Source organism: Heterocephalus glaber, unplaced genomic scaffold, assembly GCF_053883595.1.
Source record: "Heterocephalus glaber isolate CG9 unplaced genomic scaffold, H.glaber_assembly_v1.0 deba00001600, whole genome shotgun sequence".
In the NCBI taxonomy this organism is placed as follows: Eukaryota; Metazoa; Chordata; class Mammalia; order Rodentia; family Bathyergidae; genus Heterocephalus; species Heterocephalus glaber.
Window position 1 is genome coordinate 45,318,576 of NW_028258372.1, and position 22,909 is coordinate 45,341,484.

At 47.6% G+C, this 22,909-nt stretch overlaps 1 protein-coding gene and 1 pseudogene across 8 annotated transcripts in view; both read left to right on the top strand.

Moving 5' to 3' along the window:
- Positions 1–7,760: 7,760 nt before the first annotated feature.
- The window catches only part of Hhat (hedgehog acyltransferase), a 280,152-nt gene continuing 265,003 nt past the window's right edge, over positions 7,761–22,909 (top strand). For 2 of the 7 annotated variants that reach the window (XM_021242477.2, XM_087194022.1), the window contains exons 1-3: positions 10,585–10,705; positions 17,151–17,297; positions 19,044–19,174. In XM_021242477.2, coding sequence (XP_021098136.1) covers positions 19,066–19,174 — 109 coding nt within the window. In that variant the 5' untranslated portion in view covers positions 10,585–10,705; positions 17,151–17,297; positions 19,044–19,065. Of the gene's footprint in view, positions 8,150–8,401; positions 8,786–10,584; positions 10,706–17,150; positions 17,298–19,043; positions 19,175–22,909 lie in introns of those variants that run through there. The other 5 variants (XM_087194021.1, XM_021242479.2, XM_004861997.4 and 2 more) reach the window with 5 other exon arrangements.
- On the top strand, positions 10,615–17,144 carry LOC101705606 (large ribosomal subunit protein eL22 pseudogene; annotated as a pseudogene). Its single transcript, XR_015444285.1, has 2 exons — positions 10,615–10,705; positions 11,413–17,144. The product of XR_015444285.1 is annotated as a large ribosomal subunit protein eL22 pseudogene (transcript).

A 22,909-nucleotide genomic window follows, 5' to 3' on the forward strand; every position in this document is an offset into this window, starting at 1 on the left:
GCTATTCATTTGTGTTCATTCCAAATATCAATAAGCTCGGTAAAGTACACTAATGTAAAATCCCCCACATCATTTTTGAAAATGAGGTTGCTTGCCAATGGGATTGCTGTTCAGCTAGAAGAATGTGATTGTCCTTCCCAAGTGTGCCCACTCGCCTAGCACTTTCCCTTCTGCTCCCTCAGGACAATGAGCCTCACTGTACTCCGGCAGGAAGGGATGGTTAGCTCCAATTTGAACAAAATTTGCCCAGGTTTTGGCTCTTTAATGAACTCTAATAAATTTAGCAACCTTCACCACGAGCACTTCCATGAGAAATAGCAGCATTATTTATAGAGGTGGCACACAGAATTCCCCCTGATGCTGCTTCTAAACACAACAGTGATTTGTAGCTTTTAATACTATTTTAATAGTTTTGTCACATTTTCTTCATATCTGCCTGCCCTATCACTCATGAGTCCATTAATATTTTTCCCGTTTTAATAGATGTTGACCAACAACGTATTTTCTAGTTTTGTAACTATATCTAATCATCGTTTGAGAGGTAAATTTAAATGTCACTTCTCATATTCACACACATCCTGTCATTTTGCACACACTACAGGATTTGAACAATTTACAGTATTTGTGCTCTTTAGGGACGGATCTCAAGTACTATACTGGATTTCATGGGAAGAATAACTCTGTTTAGGTCTGTAGCAGTGCAGACTTGACTAGAAATGCTATTATCCCAAAGAGTGGTAAAATTTAATTTATCTGTTGATTTAGCATTAAAAACCACTTGTGCATTTCTATTTATGTTAGAAGAGTAATTTTTCAACAATTGGGAAAGCCATCTTTTCTTTGTCTGAACCATATGCAAGTAAATCTCATGTGTAGTCTATAGAACAACCAAGAAATTTGCCAATAACTTTTTGTCTTGCTTTTATTTAAAATATTTGAAGGACTTGTTGACAAGTACAGCATGTTTCCAAGTGTCCTGCTAGTTTTGAAGTTATCATCACAAATAATATATTGTGTCACTTTTGTTGGGTTTTACACACTGAAAATATATTTTAAATAATCTGCCTTAGGTCATGCATTCCGTTTTTATTTTAAAAATGCACCTCAAATGAAATTCAAACTCACCAACCAGAATCAATGGTTTTCTAAACATTGCCACTACTTATACTTCTGGATATCTGTGATTGAACTTGGGCATGTCTGTAATTTTCACTTCATCATTCTTCTTTCTTCTAATAATAATGAGAAATTCTGTTACATAAGAATCTGTGCTAATTTAATAATGTATACATTTATGCAAGCTTGAAGCCATATTTTACTTGCTAACGACCTTTGAGAGAAATGCTTTACAACAAACACCGAATGACACTAGTATAAAATATAAACTGTTGACTTATAATGGTGACGGCCATATCACAACATAGATGGGAAAATCAAATGAGGCGTTTGGTTTTAGAAGACAGAATGACTTATACTAGTCAACTGGTGTTTGTCATGTGCTTCATTAGTTCTCCTAGTCCTGCTCATAGTGACTGGACACATTTCCAACGCTGTTCATTTTGTATGCCACTGGGGATTCAAAAATATGTACTTTCTGAATGGCTATCAAGAAATCAACCAATAACAAATGCTGGCGGGGCTGTGGGGAAAGAGGAACCCTGCTCCACTGCTGGTGGGAGTATAGACTGGTGCAACCACTGTGGAAATCAATATGGAGATACCTGAAAGAACTAGGACTGGAAGTCCCATTTGACCCACCTATTCCCCTGCTAGGTATCTTCCCCAAAGAATTAAAAGAACTGGGCTGGGGATTTAGCTCAGTGGTTCCGGCACCTGCCTTGCAAGCGCAATGTCCTGAGTTTGATCCCTGCTACCAAAAAAAATAAAAATTAATAATCATACCACAGTGATATATGTGCACCCAGGTTCATAGCAGCAGTTTGCAGTTTGTAATAGGTAAAGCTTGGAAACAGCCCAAATGCCCATCAACTGGAGACTGGATAAAGAAAATGTGGTTTTTAAATAAAATGAAGTACTACTCTGTAGGGAACAGGGGAAGGGGATGTTACCAGAACCTCTGCAGTGAGTCCTGGTCTCCTGTGAGCCACGGCAGCACAAGGTGAATTACAGGAAAGGTAGAAAAATGAGACAGAGAAGAAGCTGAACTTTGGGTCTGACCAGTGCTGCTCTGGGCGGCAAAGACGAAAACCCCCAGCTTACCGCACCTTTTATTCAGTACTCAGTCCATCGGGAGAAACAAATGTAACAAACGACTTGCAGAGAGTTCAGTACAGCCTGCTTAAATAAGATGTAACAATCCAAGATCAAGGAGGAACTGAGTAGATGTTTGTTCCTCCCAGGATGTTCTCAGCTCCCAGGATGTTTCTTGTCCTGGAGAATCACAGCATCACCGGATCATTAAGGTCTCAGTTGTGATCGGAGGCCAAAATGCAATTATGTCTCGGAATTCCATAGCTGGGCTGTAGGCAGGAGAACTAGGCTAACTAAATGATTTTACCCTAAAGTTATGTAGCATTGCTCCCGACACTACTCAGCCATAAAAATGAGAAATCAGAGACATTTATAGCTAAATGGATGCACATTGAGGCGATACTCCTAAGTGAAATAAATAGGACACACTTGTAAATACCCAATAGTTTCTCTGGTGTGAGAAACTGAAAGTGTAAATAAGGATTAAAAGGTATAATGGATAATGGGAAATAGGAAGAAAAGGGGCAAAGGGGAATGGGAAGTGGGAGGGGTAGGGGAAAGGAAAGAAGGGAATGGAATTAATAGGAGAAAATGGGAAAACGGAAACAAAGTCTTTGTAAATAGGGAGGGATGGAGAGGTTGAAGGGAGGGCTGGGGAATGGGGGAAAAAATAAGAACCAAGAGATTATGTAAAGGTGCAAATTTTCAGTGATGAATGTCATTATATTGTACACCTAAAATGTACCAATAAAAGGATATACAGTTAAAAAATGCAGATTTCCTTCCATAATTCTTAATAAAAGTCCAGTGATGTATTTTCTTTGATTAAAAATTCAATTCTAGTGATGACTGATTAATTTTATTTTATCAACTCCTAATGTATTGTGTCTTGTATGTAGTCTGAATAATGCCGATGCAATAATAACCATGTGAACAAATTCAGGAAGTCCGGAGGTGGTAAGTGGTGTGTGCACACACAGAAAGTAACACAGAGCATGAAGGGCAGACCGTGAGTGGCCAAGCAGGGCTCACTTGCCTAGGGTGGTCAGGGAAGGCTGCTTGGAGGGAGCCCTGGGCTGTGTTCTATGTAGTTTGGGCTACCGACGTGAGCCTGTACTTCAGCACTTACGGAAAGTGTGACCCATGTCAGTATAGTGTGCTAATTATTTGCTGGTTGTTTTATGTATATTTGGCGCATTCTCAGCGAGTCTGCGGTTGTCTGTTGTAGGAACCAGCCCACGAGCTCTAACCTGACCCGCGGTGACGAGGGTGAACGCAAAGGGACACAGAACTGGGTTAAAATCTGGCCGGGCGGCTCTCGTCTCCGTCTGACATAGACCTGCGCACCTCGGCTCCATTCACTCAGACACGGGGGCGAGCCACCAGGGATCCACGGGATTCGCCTGTCTCCCTCCCTCCCTCCCTCCGTGGTACTTGACGGGTAAACAACAGGATCTTCTCAGCTGTTCGCGCTTCTCCCTGCCGCGTGTCAGCTCGCGCACGGCCTCCTTCTTCTCAGGGCTCAATGAGGAGGCGCATTAGGCCTCGTCTTCCGCCTGGTCTCCGCCTGTGGCACGAGTCTCCCCCCTCAATGAAGAAACCTTGCCGTGCTCCATTTCGAGTGTCAGGTGGTGTAGGTGCTGGGCAATGCTAGTTCTGTGTGACTCTAGGAGCTGTCACCGGGATACCGGGACAGACACCCTCACGGGCAGAGCAGACTAGAGCTTGTGTTCGTGGGGAGTTGGGAGGTCCTCGTGTCCTTCAGAATAATCCTGGGTGTGAGGGGTGCAGCGACACACGCCTGTAATGCCAGCACTTTGGAGGCTGAGGCGGGAGGATCGCTTGAGTTTGGGGTCAGAATAATTCTGGGTGTGAAATACTGTAATTAGAAATTTACTCCTTTGCTTTAATGTTTTAACAACCATTTGTATCTCTGTCGAGTGAATTTAATGTCTATATTCAGTGGTCAGGCGACTCTGTCCCAAACACCAGCTCTCTAGGCTGAAGAGCTGCCAGATGCTCAGGTGTGGACAGGAAAACCTCACCAGGATGCTCACCCCACTCCCCACGAGGGCCGGAAAGAAGACACCGTTCAGGCACCCAGTCAGTGGCTTAAGATTAAAATAACGACATACAGAGGGACGGGCCATTCATTAGCTACACTTACATGCTAACTTTGACAATTTTGCTTTCAAAGAAACCTAGGCACAAATTAATTCCGTTTCTCGCCTAGGTTATCACCAGCTTTGCTGATTTGCTCTCTTCCTGGTTTGCTTTTTCCCTTCAGGGCGGGGAGGCTCTCCCCGGCTTTGCTCCTAACCCCAGAGCAGTGGTCTTCAGTGCCATGGCAGCCTGGTCCTCCCCGGCCCCGGGCTTGGCTGCTGTGCTCCACGTCATGGGGTCCTGGGCCCCCTTGCGGCTCCCGACAGGGCAGACCTTTGAAGCCAGGTACGCCTGCCAGTGTGTGTAGCACTGGGCGTGAGGGGAAGCTGTTGTGGTCCTGGACCCCGGGAGGCTGAGGCAGGAGGATGAACAGTGTGAGCTCAGCCTGGGCAACTTAGCAAGCTAGTGAGGCCCTGTTTGAAAAAAAGGCTGGGGCTGTAGTTCCATGTAAAGACCCAGGGGTTCAATCCCAGGAACCAACACCAGTTCTGCAGTTCGGAGAGCTGCCACCACATGCTGCTGGTGGTGAGTGCCGCCCTGCCTTTCCCTCTGCCCCCAGCAGGATCCCAGTGTTTAGACTTTGACACTGGCTCACTCCAGGTACGTTTTCTCACTCTCCTACCATCCATTCTGGCCACTCTAGTCCCCGGCCTTCAAAAGATGTCTGTCCTTTTCTACAAGGTGCTGTAGGGAAACCGGACCCTTACCTTAGGCCCCATGCAATAATTAACTTGAAATGCATCAAACACCGAAACATAAGAACTGCATGTGTGTGTGTTTGATAATAAAGTGATTAAAGAAAGAAAAAGAGCCGTGTCCACAAAACTTTTAGAAGGAAAACATGGGGAAAGCTTCATGAAATTTGGTTTAGGATTTGGCAATGATTGTTTAGATACGACATCCAAAGCAACAGCAATGAAGGAAAAATAAATTGGAATCCACCAAAATTAAAACTTATGTGCCTCAAAGGGCACAATCAACAGAGAAAGAGGGTATCCTTGGAACAAAATATTTGCAAGTCAGGGGTTAATAGCTAAAATGCATAAAGGAGTCCCACAACTGAACAGCAACACAAACACAATATAAAAATGGGCAAAGGGCTTGATTAGATATTTCTCCAAAGAATAAGTAAATGCCATAAAGCACATGAACAGATGGCCCACATCAGTAACCATTAGGGGACACCGTGGAAACTCTACCACCTCACACCTGCTAGGGTGCGGCTATACAACCAAGCCAAGTAACCAGAAAATCGTTCATATCAGTGAGGATATGGAGAAAGTGGAACCCTCACGCACTGTTGGTGGCAAGGTAAGATGTTGTAGCCTCTAAGGCAGTTCATCAGAAGATGTAAAATAGAACCTTAACATCCAGCAACTCCACATCTGGGTGTATACGCCGACTCAGAGACGGCAGGCCCTCTCAGAGATGTTTGTGTGCTCATGTTCATAGCCTCGTTATGCACGATAGTGTATCCAAGAGTCCATCATTGAGGAATGGATAAAAATGGGATATGAACATGCAATATCATCAGCCATAAGAAAGGAAAAAATCCTGATACATGCTACAATACGAATGAGTATTAAGGGCATTTTGTAAGTGAAACTAGCCAGTCACAAAATGCCAAATGTATGATTCCCCTTTATGTGCGGTACCTGGAGTGACCTAAGTCGGGCTGGAGGGAAGAGAGGGAAAGGAGTCGTTGTTCACTGGTGCAGAGTTTCAGTTCTGTGAGATGGGCTGGAGCTGCGCAACTGTATTAATATACTTAATACTAAAAACCGTGCCATAAAAATGTTTAAGATGGTGAACGCTGTTATGTGTGTTTTAGTACAAGTTACCAAGATGAGATGGCTATGCTATTCAGCTGATGACTTTTAGAATTTGATCCAAAAGGAGAAAAATGCAAGGCTTCGTGGGATTGGTTAAATTTTATAAAGTACTTAAAGTCACTTTAATTAGTGTGTAGTTAATTCATGACCAGTTTGATAAATTCAGTGTAGAGCTAAGAATCTGCTAAGGACAGCCCCTAAGTTAACAGAGTTTGCAGAGGTGTTTAGGAAAAATGTCTTAAGGCGCTTTTAAGTCTTACACTCAACACAGTAAGTCCTCGACTTAGGAACGACTTTGGTTCCAGGAAATTGTAAGTCGGATTCATTGGAAAGCTGGCAGAGCCTTACGCAGTATATCTGTGAAAGCTCGAAACTCAAATGTGGGTGAGTCAGAGACTTACTGTCCACCCATGGTTGTGTACAAGCGAGACCTAGGGTTTGTGGTCGCTGTGGTGTGGGTCTTCATGGTTTGAAGGTGGTGGAACCTTCAGGAGGTGGAGCCTAGTACAAAGAAGTGAGCTCACTAGGGGTGTGGCCCTGAGGGGATACTGGGACCCTCCCCTTCCTGCTTCCTGGTCACCAGGAGGTGGACAGCTTTATTCTAACTCTCTCCAACAGGAAATGCTGCTTACCCAGCACAAGGGGGCCGGCCCTCCATGGACCGAACCCTCCCAAACCGTGGTCCAGATCAGTCTTTCTCCACAGAAGTTGAGAATCGCAGGTATTTTTTCACAGCAACAGAAAGCATACTAAAACAATGGTAATAAAATTCTTTTCTGTTATAAAATTAATTTATGCTCAAAAAAAGGGAAAATTAAAAACAATGCAAGCCCTACCATTCAAATTCAACCTTATTTCTTTTCCAGTCATATCTATTTTTCCATGTATAAATTCAAAAGATGTATAGTCATGATCATAACCCATAGGAATAGTAACTATTATTTCAAAAGGTTGCATATACATCACAAGGAAGAGTAAGATTTTACTGAATTGCTGCTTATCTGCTTTTGGAAAATCATGGGTTTCCAAAATGCTTTTCCCCATTATGGTGGTTTTTTTTACATTATGGTATATTTTCCCTATTATGGTATAAATTATTTTTCTCATAAAGTCTTTATTTTTGGATAGTTGTACACAAAATTTAAGTCTTTGCTCATAAAAGATATTTATAGCACTACTCACAATAGTCCAAATACAGAAACAATGCAAGTGTCCAACAATTGATGAATGGCGCCCACGGTATATAAACACAATGGAACATTACTAAGCCTTAAAAAAGGACATCCTGCCATTCTATGAGAGCACAGGTAAATCTGGAGGACGAGTTAGGGCAGGCCAAATAACCCTGGCACAGACAAACACCACATGGTCTCGCTTATATGTCGGATCTGAAAAAGTTCAATTCATAGAAGCAGAGCATACACTCCTCGAGCTGCTTTTTTAGTGTACCACTCACTCTGCCAAACCTTTTGATCTAGAGTTGCCAGATTTTCAACAGCCAGTCAAATCTGATTTGCAGAGAGCAGACTGCCGGGTGGAATTTGCATTTCAGATAAACAGTGGGAACTTTCTTTTTCAGCGTCTGTCCTGGATGTGGCAAGGCCCATGCCTCTGGGCTGGGCGCCCCACATCCAGGGCTGACTGGGGATCTCTTGTGTGTGCGCGCCCGGCGCTCCTCCCCGCCTGTTGGCTGGCGCCTGCCAGTGCAGCTGGCCTGTGGCGGGGTGGGCGGTGGAGGACGAGCTAGAAGGTCGGCCCAGCCGCAGGGTTCAACCCGGCCTCGCAGAGGGCGATCGCCATCGCGGGAGAAGATCGACCCAGCCTGGGCCTCTGGAGCCGCGTCCTCGCTCCAGGGCCCCCAGCGCTGGGCTCCCGGCCGCGCGGCTGCAGCTCCGCCGCCTTCCCGTACCGGCGCCCGCCCGGGCCCCGGACGCGGCGCTCAGGTGACGCTGCCGCCTCTGGGCGCGGTGGACGCGTGCGGGCGGGCGGGGGCTGGGCCGGGACTCAGGCGGGAGGGAGGGGGCGGGGCCGCCCGGTTCGGGTCGCGCCACCCGCCGCGGCCTAGCGCCTGCTCCCGGCGCCAGCCCCAGAGCTGCCGGTCTCCGGCCGGCCGGGTTGGCGACGCCCGGGCTCCCGCGAGGGCCTGCGGCGTGGGCTGGGCCTGGCGCTCGCGCTTCCGCCGTGCGGGGGCGGGGGGAGGGGGGCGCCGACCCGGCTCTGCTGCCCGCGGGGGTCCCGGGCCAGCTGGAGCTTGCAGAGCGGCGCCCTGCCCAGGCCGCGGTCCTTGCTCGGGGACGAAGGCTTCTGACCGGGCCCCATGGCGCTCCATGGCCTGCGTGCTCTGCAACACGCTGGAGGGCATCCCTGCCTGGCCCGTGCGGGCGCGTGTCTCGTGTGGGCGTGTCCCGCGCGGGCCTGTCCCGCGCGCAGCACTGCCCCGCGCCTGTAAATTGCCCTGCGTGGCGTGTCCTCTGACTGCTGTCAGGCAAGCCCCCAAGCCTTCCCCGCAGCCCGACACCTTCGGAGGACTCCGGGTTGGGTTCTCTGCTCAGCAGCCAGGTCGGAGGCTGGGAGCTGAGGTGAGGAAGGAACTCCCCACCTAATCAGCGGAGTTTTCAGGACCTGAGGTCATAGGCAGATTTGAGAGCCCTGGGAGCTCAGAGCAGTGAGGCCTGCTGCCTGCAGCCTATAGCAGGGGACCTGGGTGCTTCTCCGGAAGGAGACCGGGAAAGGGGCACAGCCCCTGGAAGGGACCAGCCCGTTCCACAGGGACTGGCAGGGTGTGTGTGTATTGTTTTAGAAAGGGTAATTTAAGCATTCTTCGGATTCTCTCCACCTCCTCCGTTATTTAGGGTCAGGTTCCTGCTCTCTTTCCTTTCCCAGTCCAGGCAGTGTGGGGACTTACGGGTACTCCTGAGACATTCTGGGAGTGGTGGCTCTGGCGGGAGGGCACCTCCATGTAAGAGAGGTGCTCTTAGGGCCCCTCAGTGACTTCCGCTGGGTCCTGGAAGTTGCTGTCTTCTTCAAAGGACAGTTTGTAGCTATAATTTACTTCTCTTCTTTCTACCTGTCTTATTTTTTCTATCCTACCTCACTATGAGCAATTTTGTGACCATTCAGATCGGCAGGTTTTTCCAATAAAAAGTCTTAAGATACGAGAAGTAGAAAATCTGAATAGTCCTGTATCTATTACAGAAATTGATTGTAGTTACAAACCTTTTCATAACAAAATTTCCAGGCCCAGACGGCTTCACTGGTGAAAATATCCAAACAGTAAAAAAAAAAAAAAAAAAAATAGAGGGACCACCGCTTGGTTGCTTTTATGAAAACGATGCAAAAGTCTTAGGACAATTCATTTTTAGGTCAAACCTGGAAGTATATAAAAGGATAAGAAATCATGACCAACTTGGATTTATCCCAGTGATGTAAGCTCTGTCTAACATTAGAAAACTGATAAATGGAATTGAACCCTGTATACAGAGTAAAGGAAAAAATACTCAATAAAACTCAACACTGATTCATGATAAAACTCCTTTGCAAGCTGAAACACTGAAATTAAAGAATATTTCATGAACAGAGGGTATGCTGTTGCTCTATAGAATCCGTGCAATCACAATCAAAATCCAGGAGATTTTTTTTTTTCAAAAATACAAATTGATCAACTGATTGTAAAATTTATTTTGAAATTCTAGATAATCAGGGAACAGATTTGGAGGCCTGAAGCTACTAGATCCGTATGTAGTTAGACTGTGTATTGCTTAAGGGTAGACTGCACAGGAAATACGTAAGCAAGCTTGTGCAGATGCGGTCTTATCTAACCCAGTACCAGAGATTGAACCCAGGATTGGACATTATTATTGCCTAGACTCCCTTCTCCTTTCTTGTTATTTTTTTAAGATTCCACATGTTAGGGAGAACATGCAATATTTTGCCTTCTGAGTCTGACTCATTTTAATCAATGTGATGATATCCAGGTCTATTTCCCTGCAAATGACAAAATTTCCTTCTTCTCCGTGGATGAATATATCTATATATCCTTTATATGTGTGTTTTCTTTTTCTGTCCATTGGTTGATGAGCACCTAGGCTTTTTCTTGGCTATTACAGATTGTGCCACAATAAACCTGAGTATGTAGCTGCCCCTCTAGTATACTGACTTTAATTCCTCAGGGTATTCTCCAAGAGGTGGTGGCTGGATCAAATGGTAGCTCTGTTTGTAGTTTGGAAATCTGTTTTGCAGTAGCACTTACCAACGTTGGGCATACACATCTCCTAGGACCCAGCTGCTCCATTTCTAGCCCCTCAACAGTGAGGTGTCTGCATGGGTGCCCAAAGACTTGTAGAAGACTCTTCTAGCAACGTGACTCCTAACAGCCCTAGCTAAAAACAACTCCCCTGTCATCAATAGTGGGATGGATAGATGCATCTGCAGATTGTTTGCACAGCGGAATCGTCTATGGTGACGCGGTGAACAAGTTATTGCCTCGCAAAGCAGTGTCGGTGAGTCTCACAAACAGCTGAGCAGACTAAAACTTTGGGGACAGGAGTCGGGCCACTGGTCCCTTCTGATGGACTTAGTGGCTAGGAAAGGACATGAGGGACCCCAGACATTCAGGTTCAAGGCAATTGCCTTGCTGTGTCCACTTCTTGAAAGCCTTACACTTTTTTCTTAAATGTATTTTAATAAAAAGTTTACTTAAAATGTTGTAAAAATAGTTTTGGTTCATTCAGATGCCCTTAATCTGTGAAGTGTAAAACATGCCGGGTATGATCTTGGTGATTAAAAGAGGTTCAATAGCTCGAACATTTTCAGGAGAAAAAAACACATTATCAGATCAGTAGCTTTGTTGAATTAGCGGCTTATGGATTCGACTCCTACAGTTCATATAAAAAGGCTTAGAGTTGTGTTTGATTATAAGATTGATATCAGTGTGATGGGAAAAGCCAAAAATGACTAAGGAATGAGTATGGAGTACAAAATTTTGTTTTCAAATAATATTTTTCCAGTTACATTGAAAAAAATTGGTAACGATTGGATTCCAAAGCAGTCTGTTTTATATAGATCCCTTTAGTTACTTTCCTCCCAAGAGCCAGGAGCTGAGACTGCAGGGCCGACCTGTGAGGTTCCTGTCCTATCTGCCAGGTTACCTCGAATGTAGTGGCCGTGTCAACAAAGACTGACTCTCCGTTTCTGTGTGGATCCGTAGGTCCGCTGCAGAACTCCACTCTGGAGGAGCCAGGGAGAGTCTTCTTGTGCTGGCCTTCTCCGCCTTCCTTGTGATGCTTCTCCTATTCCTTCGCTTCTGGCTCCTTCCTCCATCTCCAGAGTTCTTTGCCTGTCTCTGACCCTCCTGCCTCCCTCCTGGGAGGAACCTTGTGATTACCCTGGCCCCACCTGGCACTTCCGGGTACTGTTCCTGGGGAAAGATCTTCAATCACATGTGCAAAATCCTTTTTGGCCGGGAAGACAACATAGTTCCAGGTTCCAGGGATTAGGGTATGGGCATCTCTAGGGGAGCCCTCTTGGTGGAATCCTGCAAATAAACTCTTTGTATTTCATTTGCAAGTAGCGCAGTTTCTCTTCAGTGGGAGTTCTTTGATAAATGTTGGGTGAAGAAATGTGCCTAAGCTCTCTGGTTCCTTGGCTGCCAAGGTGCCCATGAAGAAGCTTGTGGTGAAGGGGTCAGAAAAAAGAAGCAGGCCCTGAAGTTCACCCTTCACTACACAGGTCCTGTACAAGACAGGTAATGGATGCTGCCGACTTTGAGCAGTTTCTCCAGAGAGAATCAAAGTGAATGGCAAAGCCAGGAATCTCGATGGAGGGGTGGTCACCATCGAAAGTAACAACAGCAAGATCTCAGTGACTTCCTGCTTTTTCCTTAAAGTATTTGAAATATCTTACCAAAAAGTATATGAAGGAGAATAGGATAATCTACATGATTGGCTGCACATAGGTGCTACCCACAAAGTTACAAATGACATTACTTCCAGATTAACCAGGATGAAGAACAGGAGGAAGATGAATATTAAAACTTTTTTGTCGTAAATAATTTTTATGAGTTCTTGAGTAAACCTTGGGAACCAAACCCAAAACACACAAAAAAACCCGAGTCTAAGAGTTCATTAGTGGGAGTATACAGTTTCTGAAAGAGAAGTAATAGCCTTGCCCTACCCTCATTCTCTGATGCATCTGGAGCTTTGGGCTCGTTTCTGGGCTCTTACACCCAAAGAGACAAGTAGCATATCGTACATTAAAGAGACAACAGGATGACGGATGGTCAGAGGTCTGGAGCCAAGCTACTGAGGAAATAACTGGAGGAGTCATGGACGTTCATTCTACAAGGCGCCTTGGGCGAGTGGACAGAATTAATTATCTTTAAATATTTGAAGGATTATTGTTGGAAAGAAGAATACAGCCTTTCAGTGTACTTAAACATAGCAATACCATTATATGCAGCAATAAGCATTTCAGTGCTTTCTATGCCCAACTACTGTTCTCTCAGTTCATAAACCCATTTAATCCTCACAGCAACCCTCTGAAGGTTATCCCCACTTAACATGTAAGGAAATCGAGGCACAGAGTGGCTATGCACTTGTCTTGGCCTTCCGGAAGGAGAGTGGAGACTCTGGGATGCAAACTTGGACATTCTGACTCTGGAGCTGCCTTCTGATGTGGGTCACATTATCTGGCCTCCCTGTTCTCAGTTCCAGGAAGTGTAATAGGACGAGTGACAGAAAAGTTTTTAAAAATAGAGGGGCAGATTTGGACTGTGTTTAAGGAATAAACATGATGACGACCATTACTGCATAGGAGCAGTTTCTCCGCCTCGTGAAGGTGCTGGACATGGCCAGTAGGTCACTGTAAGAGCAATTCCCAAGCCGGACAGAGGTCAACCAGATGGCAGTAAGGTGCTCCCTGGTTTTGAAGCTCTGTTTTGGGAACATAAATTTTGTAATTATATTTATAATTATAGATACATATATTCATATATATTTTAAATGTACGTGTATATGTATGAGTGAATGTTCATGTATGTTTTAAATATACATCACGATGTGTATAAACATACATTTATTCATACTTCAATGTATATGAACATTTTTAAATGTGTATTTTAATTGTGTACAAAATTGCACATAGACAGTTGTCAGTGACAGGGATACACTCAGAGAAATGCGTCATATAGGCGAGTTTTGTCACAGTGTGAACTTCATGGGGTGCAGTTACGCGAACAAAGATGGCTGCAATTTCACCAGGCCATCTGATCTTACGGGACCTCCTTCATATGTACGTCCGTGTTGACTGAAACGCTGTTACACAGCAGGTGACTGGGTATGTGTGTGTGTCGGGGACAACTGTTGTGACATTTCGTACACTAAGGAGCCATTTGGGCTGGGTGTAGTTCAGTGACAGCTCATGCTCAGCATGTGTGAGGCCCTAGGCTTTACCCCATGACCAGGAGAGGAAAAAGATCCATTGAGCAATGCAATTTCCCAGCTAATTCTGGATTTGCCTTATCAGTAACTGTTGGGCATGCACTTGATGACACAGATTGCCCAGCTGCCTGCTGGTGCTGTTACTGCCCCTCCCATGACGAGATGCCCTCCCTTTGACTCTGGCTGGGCTTTGGTTTGCACTGGCTAGTGAAGCCTGGCCCTTAGGTTCTTTGTGCCCCTTGGCTGCATGCTGTGCACCCCAAGCCCAGTCCCTCTTGCTGGAGGGTGCACCCCTCACGGGGCCCTGTAGCCCCGAACGCCAGCTGTGAGCCCCTCCTGCCCTGTCGGCTGTGGGTTCACTCTGGTCTCATGCGTGACCTCAGTGGTGACATCAGCAGAGCAGCCCTGATTGCCCGTACACAGCATCTTGAGGGGAGAGGTCTCCGTTGTTTGCAGCCACCACCTGTTGGCACCAGTTATTAAGCAGTGGCGCATAACTGACCCACGATTCCCTGCAGATTTGGGAGCAGTGCGTATGTATTATGCGACACTCTGTAATCCGACTTTGGGCCCAGTCTGCAGATTCTTCCACGCCATCTCCTGCTGCCCTGTGCGGTGTGATGCGGTGTAAGAGCGTGGCTGTCTTGAAGCACTTGGAGGAAACTGATACAGGAGGGCACCGTGAGGGGCCAGCTGGGTTTTCCTGGGCGGATCTTGTAATTTGTATTCTGTAGAATGGGCTTCTGTCCCGTGAAAGGGGGACCTGGGGAAGAGTGCAAATCTCAAAGCTGCCACCGTTGCAGTGGGCCTGAGCTCCTTAGGCTTTTACTGTGGTGTTGTCCGGAGGGCCTGTTTATCCCTCCATTAATGATTCCAGTTTGCCTCAGCCCTTGTCTCTTTGCGCCTGCTGCTTCCCCTTTATAAACGAGGTAAGTGGGTTTGGTTCAGTTTCCCTTCTTCAGTACATCTTTTAAGGAATATGCAAGAGCTAGATATTTCATGTGTATTTTGAGTACATTTAGTTTGTCAGGTTTTCTTCAGGAGTATCTAAAAGTGTAACTTTTGAAACTCACTTACATCCAGATAGCTTACATTCCCTGCTAGCCTTTTGATTGATTTCATTTTAGATTTTGAAAAAAATGAACCCAGGCACTGCGAGGGCAGTGTGGTGGCTGAGGAAGGGCTGTGGAGCTAACCTTTGTGGGAGAGGCTGAGTTCCACTGCCAGCCAGCCACTGGCTTGGGGCAGATCTCTTAGCCTCTCTGGCCCTCATTTTCCTCTGGTGTTAAATGACGACCACAGAAGTACCACCCTTGAGGGGTTGTTGCAATGACTGAAGGACATAGTCCTTGTCAAGTGCTTTTTCAGCTTGGGTGACCTATAAGAAAAGTACAAGAAAGCTCGGTAGAGGAAAACGTATGTTTGGGAGCCTGGGCCTTTAGTTGGCAGAAGTGGTGATGGCGATGCTATTCTGAAGGGTGCTGGCTTCAGGATGGGAACTGCGGCTTTGAGGGTCCTCTGCTACCCATGTGGTGCTGTATCAAGACTTGGGAGCAGACAATTTAAAATGGAAGTGTTGTAATCCATTTGTTGGATGAATGAGAAATAAAGGAATCTTGAAATGATGCTGGAAATTTCTGGGAGAGAGCATCTCACAGCAGTTGTGTTTCTGTGCATTTCAGGTCTGGCATAGTGTGCTATTCTACTCTCCCTAAATAAAGGAACAGAATTTCTGCCCGTGAGAGAGTGGGAGCTGGGACTGTTGGTCCTAAGTTTTTGGCCCATGGCTGGCTTTTCTGTGTCCTTGGGAAGATCCTTTCTTCTCCCTGAGCAGGACTGCGATTTCTGAACAGAAGCTAAAGTTAGCTGTCTTGTGAGGATCTGAGAGATGGCTAGCAGTTTTGAAAGCACATGAAGTGATAAATTGCAAAGTAAATGGTATAGAAAAAGCTGTTAGCTGAGTTCCTGTCATTTTATGGCTAAGATTTTACTCTGGGCCTCTTGAGTTCTGATTCCCACGTAGATATTCCTTGAAGTAACCAACCTCGGGGCTCTTACACCCCAGAGATTGAGAAAGATCTTCTGACCTCCGTCTGACTTTCTTTTCTCTCAAGCCGGGGAAACTTCTGCTACGAGTTCCTACCACAGCTGATATTAAATGTCTTGAATTTTGTAGTCTTGTCAACGGCATTTAGCTTTGAGACCCATGGTCTTCCAACCACCTGACTCCTAGACCCATTTGATGCCAGGTACAGCTTAATGTCCCCTCATCTCCGCCTGGGTTCCAGCACTTCCTCTCCACTTCCACAAGGCCCTGCTTCTAGGCTACCGCAGGACCAAGGGCTTCTTTGGGAAGCTCCCCTCGAGTGAGTACATGTCCAGTGGTCTCCCTTGTCTGAGGTGACACTTACCTGTGCTCAGCCATGTTTTGAAAACACTAAATGGAAAAGTCCAGCAATGAACATTTCATAGGCTGAGCCCTGCACTCTGCTGAGTTCAGGATGCAATCCTTTGCTGCCAAGCTCTGTCCTACCTGCTCCCATGCATCTGTCTGCGCTGCCCCCATCCAGCAGGCACTTAGCGCCGGCCCCCTTATTTGACTGACTGTCCCAGGGCCACAGTGCTTATGTGTAGCCCTTATTTTACTTCACAAGAGCCCTAACGTGCAGCAGTGATCTCGGCAATTCAGATATGACAAAGAGGAGCCACAGAAAGCTTTCTTCAACTGAAAAGTTGAAAATTCTTACTTAGGAGAGAAAAGGAATCATATGCTGAGCTTGCTAAGGTCTGCGGTAGGAGCACATCTTCCAGCTTTAAGCACGATGCCTTCTACCAAAGAACATGCTTGTTTAGGGGATGAGAAATAGAAACGTGGGCATTTTTTGAGAGTTCTTGGGAAACTTTAAGGCTTGGACATTTAAAAACTGTAGTATACTTCTCCGTATGTAGCATCCCCATTCCCTGGCACTGTGGAGTACTTGCTTTTGTGTCCTGGCTCAGTTGTTTCTGCTGGTGACTTCTTCACACCTGTCGCCTATGCCCACTTCCCTCGCTCTCCTGATTTCCCGGCCCCACCTGGCTGCTGTGAAACAAAGTGGGAAACCATGTGAATGCTGGGGTTTGGCATTACTGTCGTACATCAGAAGTGCTTGCACAGGGCTTACGATTTTGCTCTTATTTATTTTGCTACCACCACAGCATGTATTTAAGTGAAGCAATGCGATCCGTAAGAGGACATGAGTTAACTCTGTTACTGGGAAATATTTGAGATCACTTAATTTGCAGAATTTTAGGACCCAGCTTTTCATACCATTTTTGCTGATACTTAGGACATAGATGTGGTGGCCTTGACAGAGAGATCTGCACTGGTGCAGGTGTGAACAACCCAGAAGTGCATTTCTCTTTCTGGAGACAGCCCGGGTGGACAGGTCCGGGGTGGTTCATGGAGTTAGGGACAGAGGTGCCTTCTACCTTGTTGTTCAAGGGACTTTCACTTCTTGGTCCAAAGTGCCTGCCCTGTCTCTGGTGATCAAGAAAGGAGGACCCCAGGTTCACGCCCCTGCACCCACTTCCCCTTGGCTAGAACTGCTCAAGGTCCTGCACTCAGCTGCTGTGGTGCTGTGCTCACTGACTGCGTGTCTCCATAAGAACTCAGGTACTGTGTAGGAGCAGCGACCGTTAGGGGAGGGCCCCTGAGCGGCGTCATGAGCTGCCCTTCAGGAAGCTCAGTGGCGTGGGTGGCAGGGTGGCTTTTATCAGCCCTTTGTGATTTAGGCTTGTGGGATGGCATTTGAAGAGAATGGGGAGGTTAGGGCTGTTAGCTTAGCAGAAGCTTGGAGGTCCCCTGTGCTTTGCTTTTCTTTCGGCTTTGGAAGCCATCTGCTGTTCACAGAGCACCTGGCATCCCTTCTTGCTGCATTCTGGGCACAACACTAGGTGCTGGCACTGCCAACACCTCAGGGCTGTGGAGGTTGAGGGTTCTCTTGCTCAGTTCAGACAGAAATTAGGAATCAGCAAAGTAGAGTTCTGCTGGAGGCTCTGGGCCTTGTGTTGCAGCTCTGGGATTCCCACTGCCTGTTGCCCTAGGTGCTTAGTGTGCCAGCTCCCCTGCCCTGGTCAGCTCTGAGCCTGTCAGCTGCTCTGGAGCTCCTCTTAGCAGCTTCTGCTGGTCTCCACCGACCCATCAGATGCCACATACCCCTGCCCTGTCACTGCATGCTGCTCCTGACACCAGTCAGGGTCATTTGGCACCACTGGTTACTGCCACTGCCTGGTGCTGCCATCCTCCAGCTCTGCGGAGTTCTGTGGCTTTGTGCTATAGGTTTCTGGAACTCTTTAGGGCCAGCAGCCCCTATTCTCTCTCTCTCTCCCCCCCCCCTTTCTCTCTTCCTTTCTCTCTTCCTTTCTCTTTTCCTTTCTCTCTTTCTCTCTTTCTCTCTTTCTCTCTTTCCCTCTTTCCCTCTTTCCCTCTTTCCCTCTTTCCCTCTTTCCCTCCCTCCCTCTCCCCCTCTCCCTGTCTCTCTTGCTTTACTGGGGATAAAACCCAGGGCCTTGGCACTGAGCTACATCTCCAGCCTTTTAAAATTTATTTTGGGACAGGGTCTTTCTAAATCACTAAATTTCTCAGGCTGGGCTCAAGCTTGGCAATTCTCCTGCCTCAGCCTCCTGTAGTGCTGGGACTGTAGGCCTGTGCCATCACACCCAGCTATAGCTCCTTTTTTTAAAAAAGAGACTTGTCAATCCACACTCTCCAGGATAAGAAGGTTGGTAGTTTTATAGGGCCTTCCAAGCCCACGCTACCGAAGAAATATGTGAGCAGATTTGCAGGGCCACCAGAGCGTGGGTTTACTGAGACAGGGCCTGCGCTGCAGCACAGTAGGATCAGTGCTAGCAGGACCCTCCTAGACCAAACCCAAACGTGTTTAACAGCAACGGGCTTTCTGTTTTCTTTTTCAAGCTTTCTGTGGCCAGGGCAGATGCAGTATCTGCCCTGAGCTGTGTGGACATCCAGGACAGCCCCTGGTGTGGCAGTCACTCAAAGCCTGGTGATTTCTGGGCTACCTCACTGAGTGGGGAATCATGGTCCCTGTCTCCAAAGTCCACCCTGCAGAGGGGACGGGACCATCATGGTGGAGGAGAGAACTCTAGGGTGTGCTGTGATGGAAGGCTGAACACTTGGAGAAGAGCTCACCACTCAGGAGTGTGCGTGCGTGTGTGTGCATGTGTGCGTGTGGTACGTTCGATGTGGGAGCCTGGGGCAGAGTCACAGGGCGGAGGCGGATTGACGGGTTGCGTCTATGTGGTCCAGGGCAGCAGTTCGTCCCTGGAGTGCCAACGACCTGGAGTGCAGGCTTTGTCTGTCTGGCCGAAGCTCATTCTTTGTCTCCGTGTCTCTTTCTAGAAACTCACCTCAGGCGCTGGGAATGCCGCACCAGGGCACCGTGCTGCCCCGGTGGGAACTGTTGCTCTACCTGCTTGCGTCACTGGGCTTCCACTCCTATTCTTTTTATGAAGTCTACAGAGTCTCCAGAGGTAAGCACCACACTTTCCTCCTCTGTCAAGCAGGAAGTGGGGCAGGAACAGGCACCCCGGAGCGGCGTCCGTACTAAATGGGGAAGAGCCGCCTGCCCTTTGCAAGTCCAGGTGCTGAAGCTAACCTGCTGGTGCGAGGTGGGGCCTGGCTGGGAGAGAGGTCCCCGGTGTCCCGGAAGGGTACAGCGCCCCTCGTCCTCCTGCCAAGCAGCTTCTTCCTGGGAGCTGCCTGACTCGGAGACTCGGACTGTGACTGAGTAGGAATAAACCTCTCCTCCTCCAGGGCAGGGCTGCGTGTTGAGCCTCGGCTAAGACACGGGGTGGAAGATTCACAGGTCGGGATGACTGGGCCCCGCCTGCCGGCCCCCGACTTGAATTGTTTGAATCGATTCCGAGACCATGAAATTTCCGGTCTCACTGTGAGCCCTTCAGGTGGTTCTGTGGTTCATCTCCTGCAATGGCTTCTGCTGCTGCCTCTGTGTGTGCAGGCATGTGTGTGTGCATGTGTCGCATGTGCGTGTGTGTTCAGGCTCAGGGCCTCTCCGTGCTGAGCATGTTGTCCTCTACCACCAAGCCACACATCCGCCTTTCCTGGAATAGAAGGGTTTGATTCAGTAGCTCCTGCAGGTCCCAGAGGGAATTTGTAGTCAGAATTAAAAGTAAACTTAAATCTCTCTTTCACCACCGTTATTTTCACACATATCTCAGAAGTCTGGTGTCAGTTTGAAGGTGTGGAGACATAGAGTCTTTTACTGTCATCCTCACCACCCTTTGAGGGGTCTGGGCCTCACTGTGTTGCCCAGGCTGGCCACAAACCCTCGCCAGCTGTGACGTTTCACACCCAATCCCAGCTACTTAGGAGGCTGACCCAGGAAGATCACAAGCTTGATCACCTGGGCAACTCAGTGATACCTGGTCTTGCAGTAAAATTGGAAGGGCTGAGGATGTAGCTCAGTGGGAGAGTACCCCTGGGTTTCATCTGCAGTACTGCAGAAAACCAAAACCAAAAGCAAAACACAGCACTCCAGAATCCTGGGCTGAAGTAATCCTCCTGCCTCAGTATTCCAAATAGTGGAAACTACAGGTACATGTGAGCGTGTGCTGCTTCTTTTGTCTCCTGTTTTGCCATCTTGGTGTGTTGCCGTGTCTGGGGTGTGGCTGAATTATTCCCAAGACATGACTGGCCCATGGTCAGGCACTGGGAACTCTCCTTCTGAGGGCAGTTTGGGAGAGCGCCTGCCACTCCTGCTCATGCCATTGGCCAGCATCGAGTCACATGGACCCAGCTGGGAGTCTGGGAAACGCAGTCTTTAGCTTACCTCGAATCCCTGGTACATGAGCGGACTCTGCAGCCCTGAAGGACAGTTTCCTAGAGAGGATGGTGATGCTGAGCCTGCTGAAAGATGAGCAGGAGCCAGCCGACTAGAGAAGGGTGCTGAGGAGCCAAGGAAGAGGTAGGCCCACAGATGCATGGGCAAGCTTGTGCCGTGCTGCTGGGGCGAGGGAAAGTGTAGCGTGGGCCAGGAGCTGCAGACCACGGGACAGGACTGGAATGCAGTGGACGATGGGCGAGGGAAGAGTTGGGTGCAGGTCAGCGGCAGGTGTGGATTGTGACGACTCTGCATGTTTCACTGCCGAGTTTAGACCTCATCCCAGAGACAGGGAGTGTGTCAGAATCAGCGATGCTCATTCAAAATGGCAGAGGTGGGGGCTGAGCGCATAGCTCAGGGTAGAGCATGTGCTTAGTATGCTTCAGGCCCTGGGTTCAATCCTCGGTGCCGAAATGAAATGAAATGAAACGAAATGAAATGCAATGCAAGCAGGTTTTGGGAAGCACCACTGGGAGGCCCTGCCTGAAGGTAACAGTGCCTTATGGCTCTGGGGCTGATTTGGATACGGGTCTTCAGGGCTGGTTTTTCTCTCCATTCTGCACTTGATCTTTAGCACAGCTCGCTGAGAGGCTCGGCAGCAGAGCAGAGCGTGAAGAGCTCTGTGGTCCGCGGCCGGCATGGTGTCTAGATAGCTCCCCTGGCTCCTTCCCTGGGTTCCCGTGAGGCCCTTAGCATGTGCTTCCGCCTCCCGCCGGCTGTCATGTCCGCTGCCTGTGTGGTGTACAGGACAGAAGGGGAGGAGGGGAGAAGACAGCCCTCTTCTTGTCCAGCGTGATCTGAAAGTTGCTTAGATTATATCCACTCGTGTCCGAGTGTTGGAGCTCAGTCCTGTGGCCGCGTTGGCCAAGAGGAAGCCATGTATCCAGCCCAAACCCAAGGGCTCTACTATAGAGGAAGATAGGAGCAGGGACTGTCTCTTCCACAGACAGCGTCTTAGCTGTCTATTGCTCTAAAGTTTTGTGACTTAAAACCGCCCCCACCATTTGTGATCGCTCACTGTTCTGTGAGGCTTTTGTCTTTTGAATAGGCTTTACTTCGGGAAGCAGTTTCAGGTTCGCACCAGAACTGAGCAGAGACCACTGGGAGCTCCCACTCGCCGTGCCCTCACCTGGCACCACAGCAGCGCACGTGTGAGGGCGTGTGGGCGCCAACACATCACTGGCACTGGAAGTCCGCCGTTTACGGGAGGGTGCAGTCTTGGTGGGTGCAGATGGTGGGTTTGAGAAATGCATGATGACTCGCTCAGCATTAGAGTATCGTGTAGAGGAGCTTACTCCCCTAAAACTCCTCTGTAGTCTACCTGTTGGCCCCTTCCCCCGAGTCCCTCCTAGGCACGGATCTATTTACTGTCTCCATAGTTTGCCTTCTCTAGAATGTCAGGTAATTGGAATCGCATAGCATGCGGCCTTTCTAACAGGGCCTCTTTCTCTTAGTAATATGCGATGGAGTCTTCTCAGTGTCTCCTCATGGCTCGCCAGCTCATTGCTCTTTAGCACTGAATAATATCCCACTGTCTGCTACAGCTCACCCATTTGCCTGTAGAAGGACTTCTCAATTGCTTCCAAGTTTGGAATTACAAATAAAGCCGCTATAGACGTCTGTGTATGGAGTTTTGTGTGGACATGAGTTTTCAGCTCATTTGGGTAAATACCAAGGGATCTAATTGCTAGCTTATATGGTAAGAATGGATTCATTTTTGTGAGAAACTGCCAAACTGTTGTCTGATGGAGGGGCTGTACCATTTGGCATCCCCACCGGCAGAGAAGGGGCATTTGTGTCACTTCACATCCCTGCCAGCTGTTGGTGCTCTCAGAGTCCTGGGTGTTGGCCATCCTCATAGGTGTGCAGTGGTATCTTCTAGTTTTCCCACAGTGAAAATCTTAACAGGTAGTGAGCGCTATTCTTCTGACTTTGTTTTTTGTCAATATTGTGTTGGCTGTTCTAGGTCCTTTCCCTCTCTGTAAGAACTTTCCAGTCACTTTGTTAATGTCCACAAAATAATTTGATGGGATTTTGACCCGGATCACATTGAATCTGTAGATTAAATTGGGGAGAACTGACACCTCGACAATACCGAGTCTTCTGAATATTCAGTGTTCAGTGAAAACATGCAATACCTCTCTATTTAGTTCTTCTGTGATTGTTTCTGAGAGTTTTTTAGTTTTCTTCATATTAGTCTTGTATATATTTGGTTAGATTTATACCTAAGTATCTTGTGTTTTGGACTAATGATGTAAATGGTATTATCCTTTTAATTTCAACTTCCATTTATTCATTGCTGGTATATAGAAAATCAAGTCATTTTGTATATTAATCTTCCATCCTATAATCTTGCTTTATAATT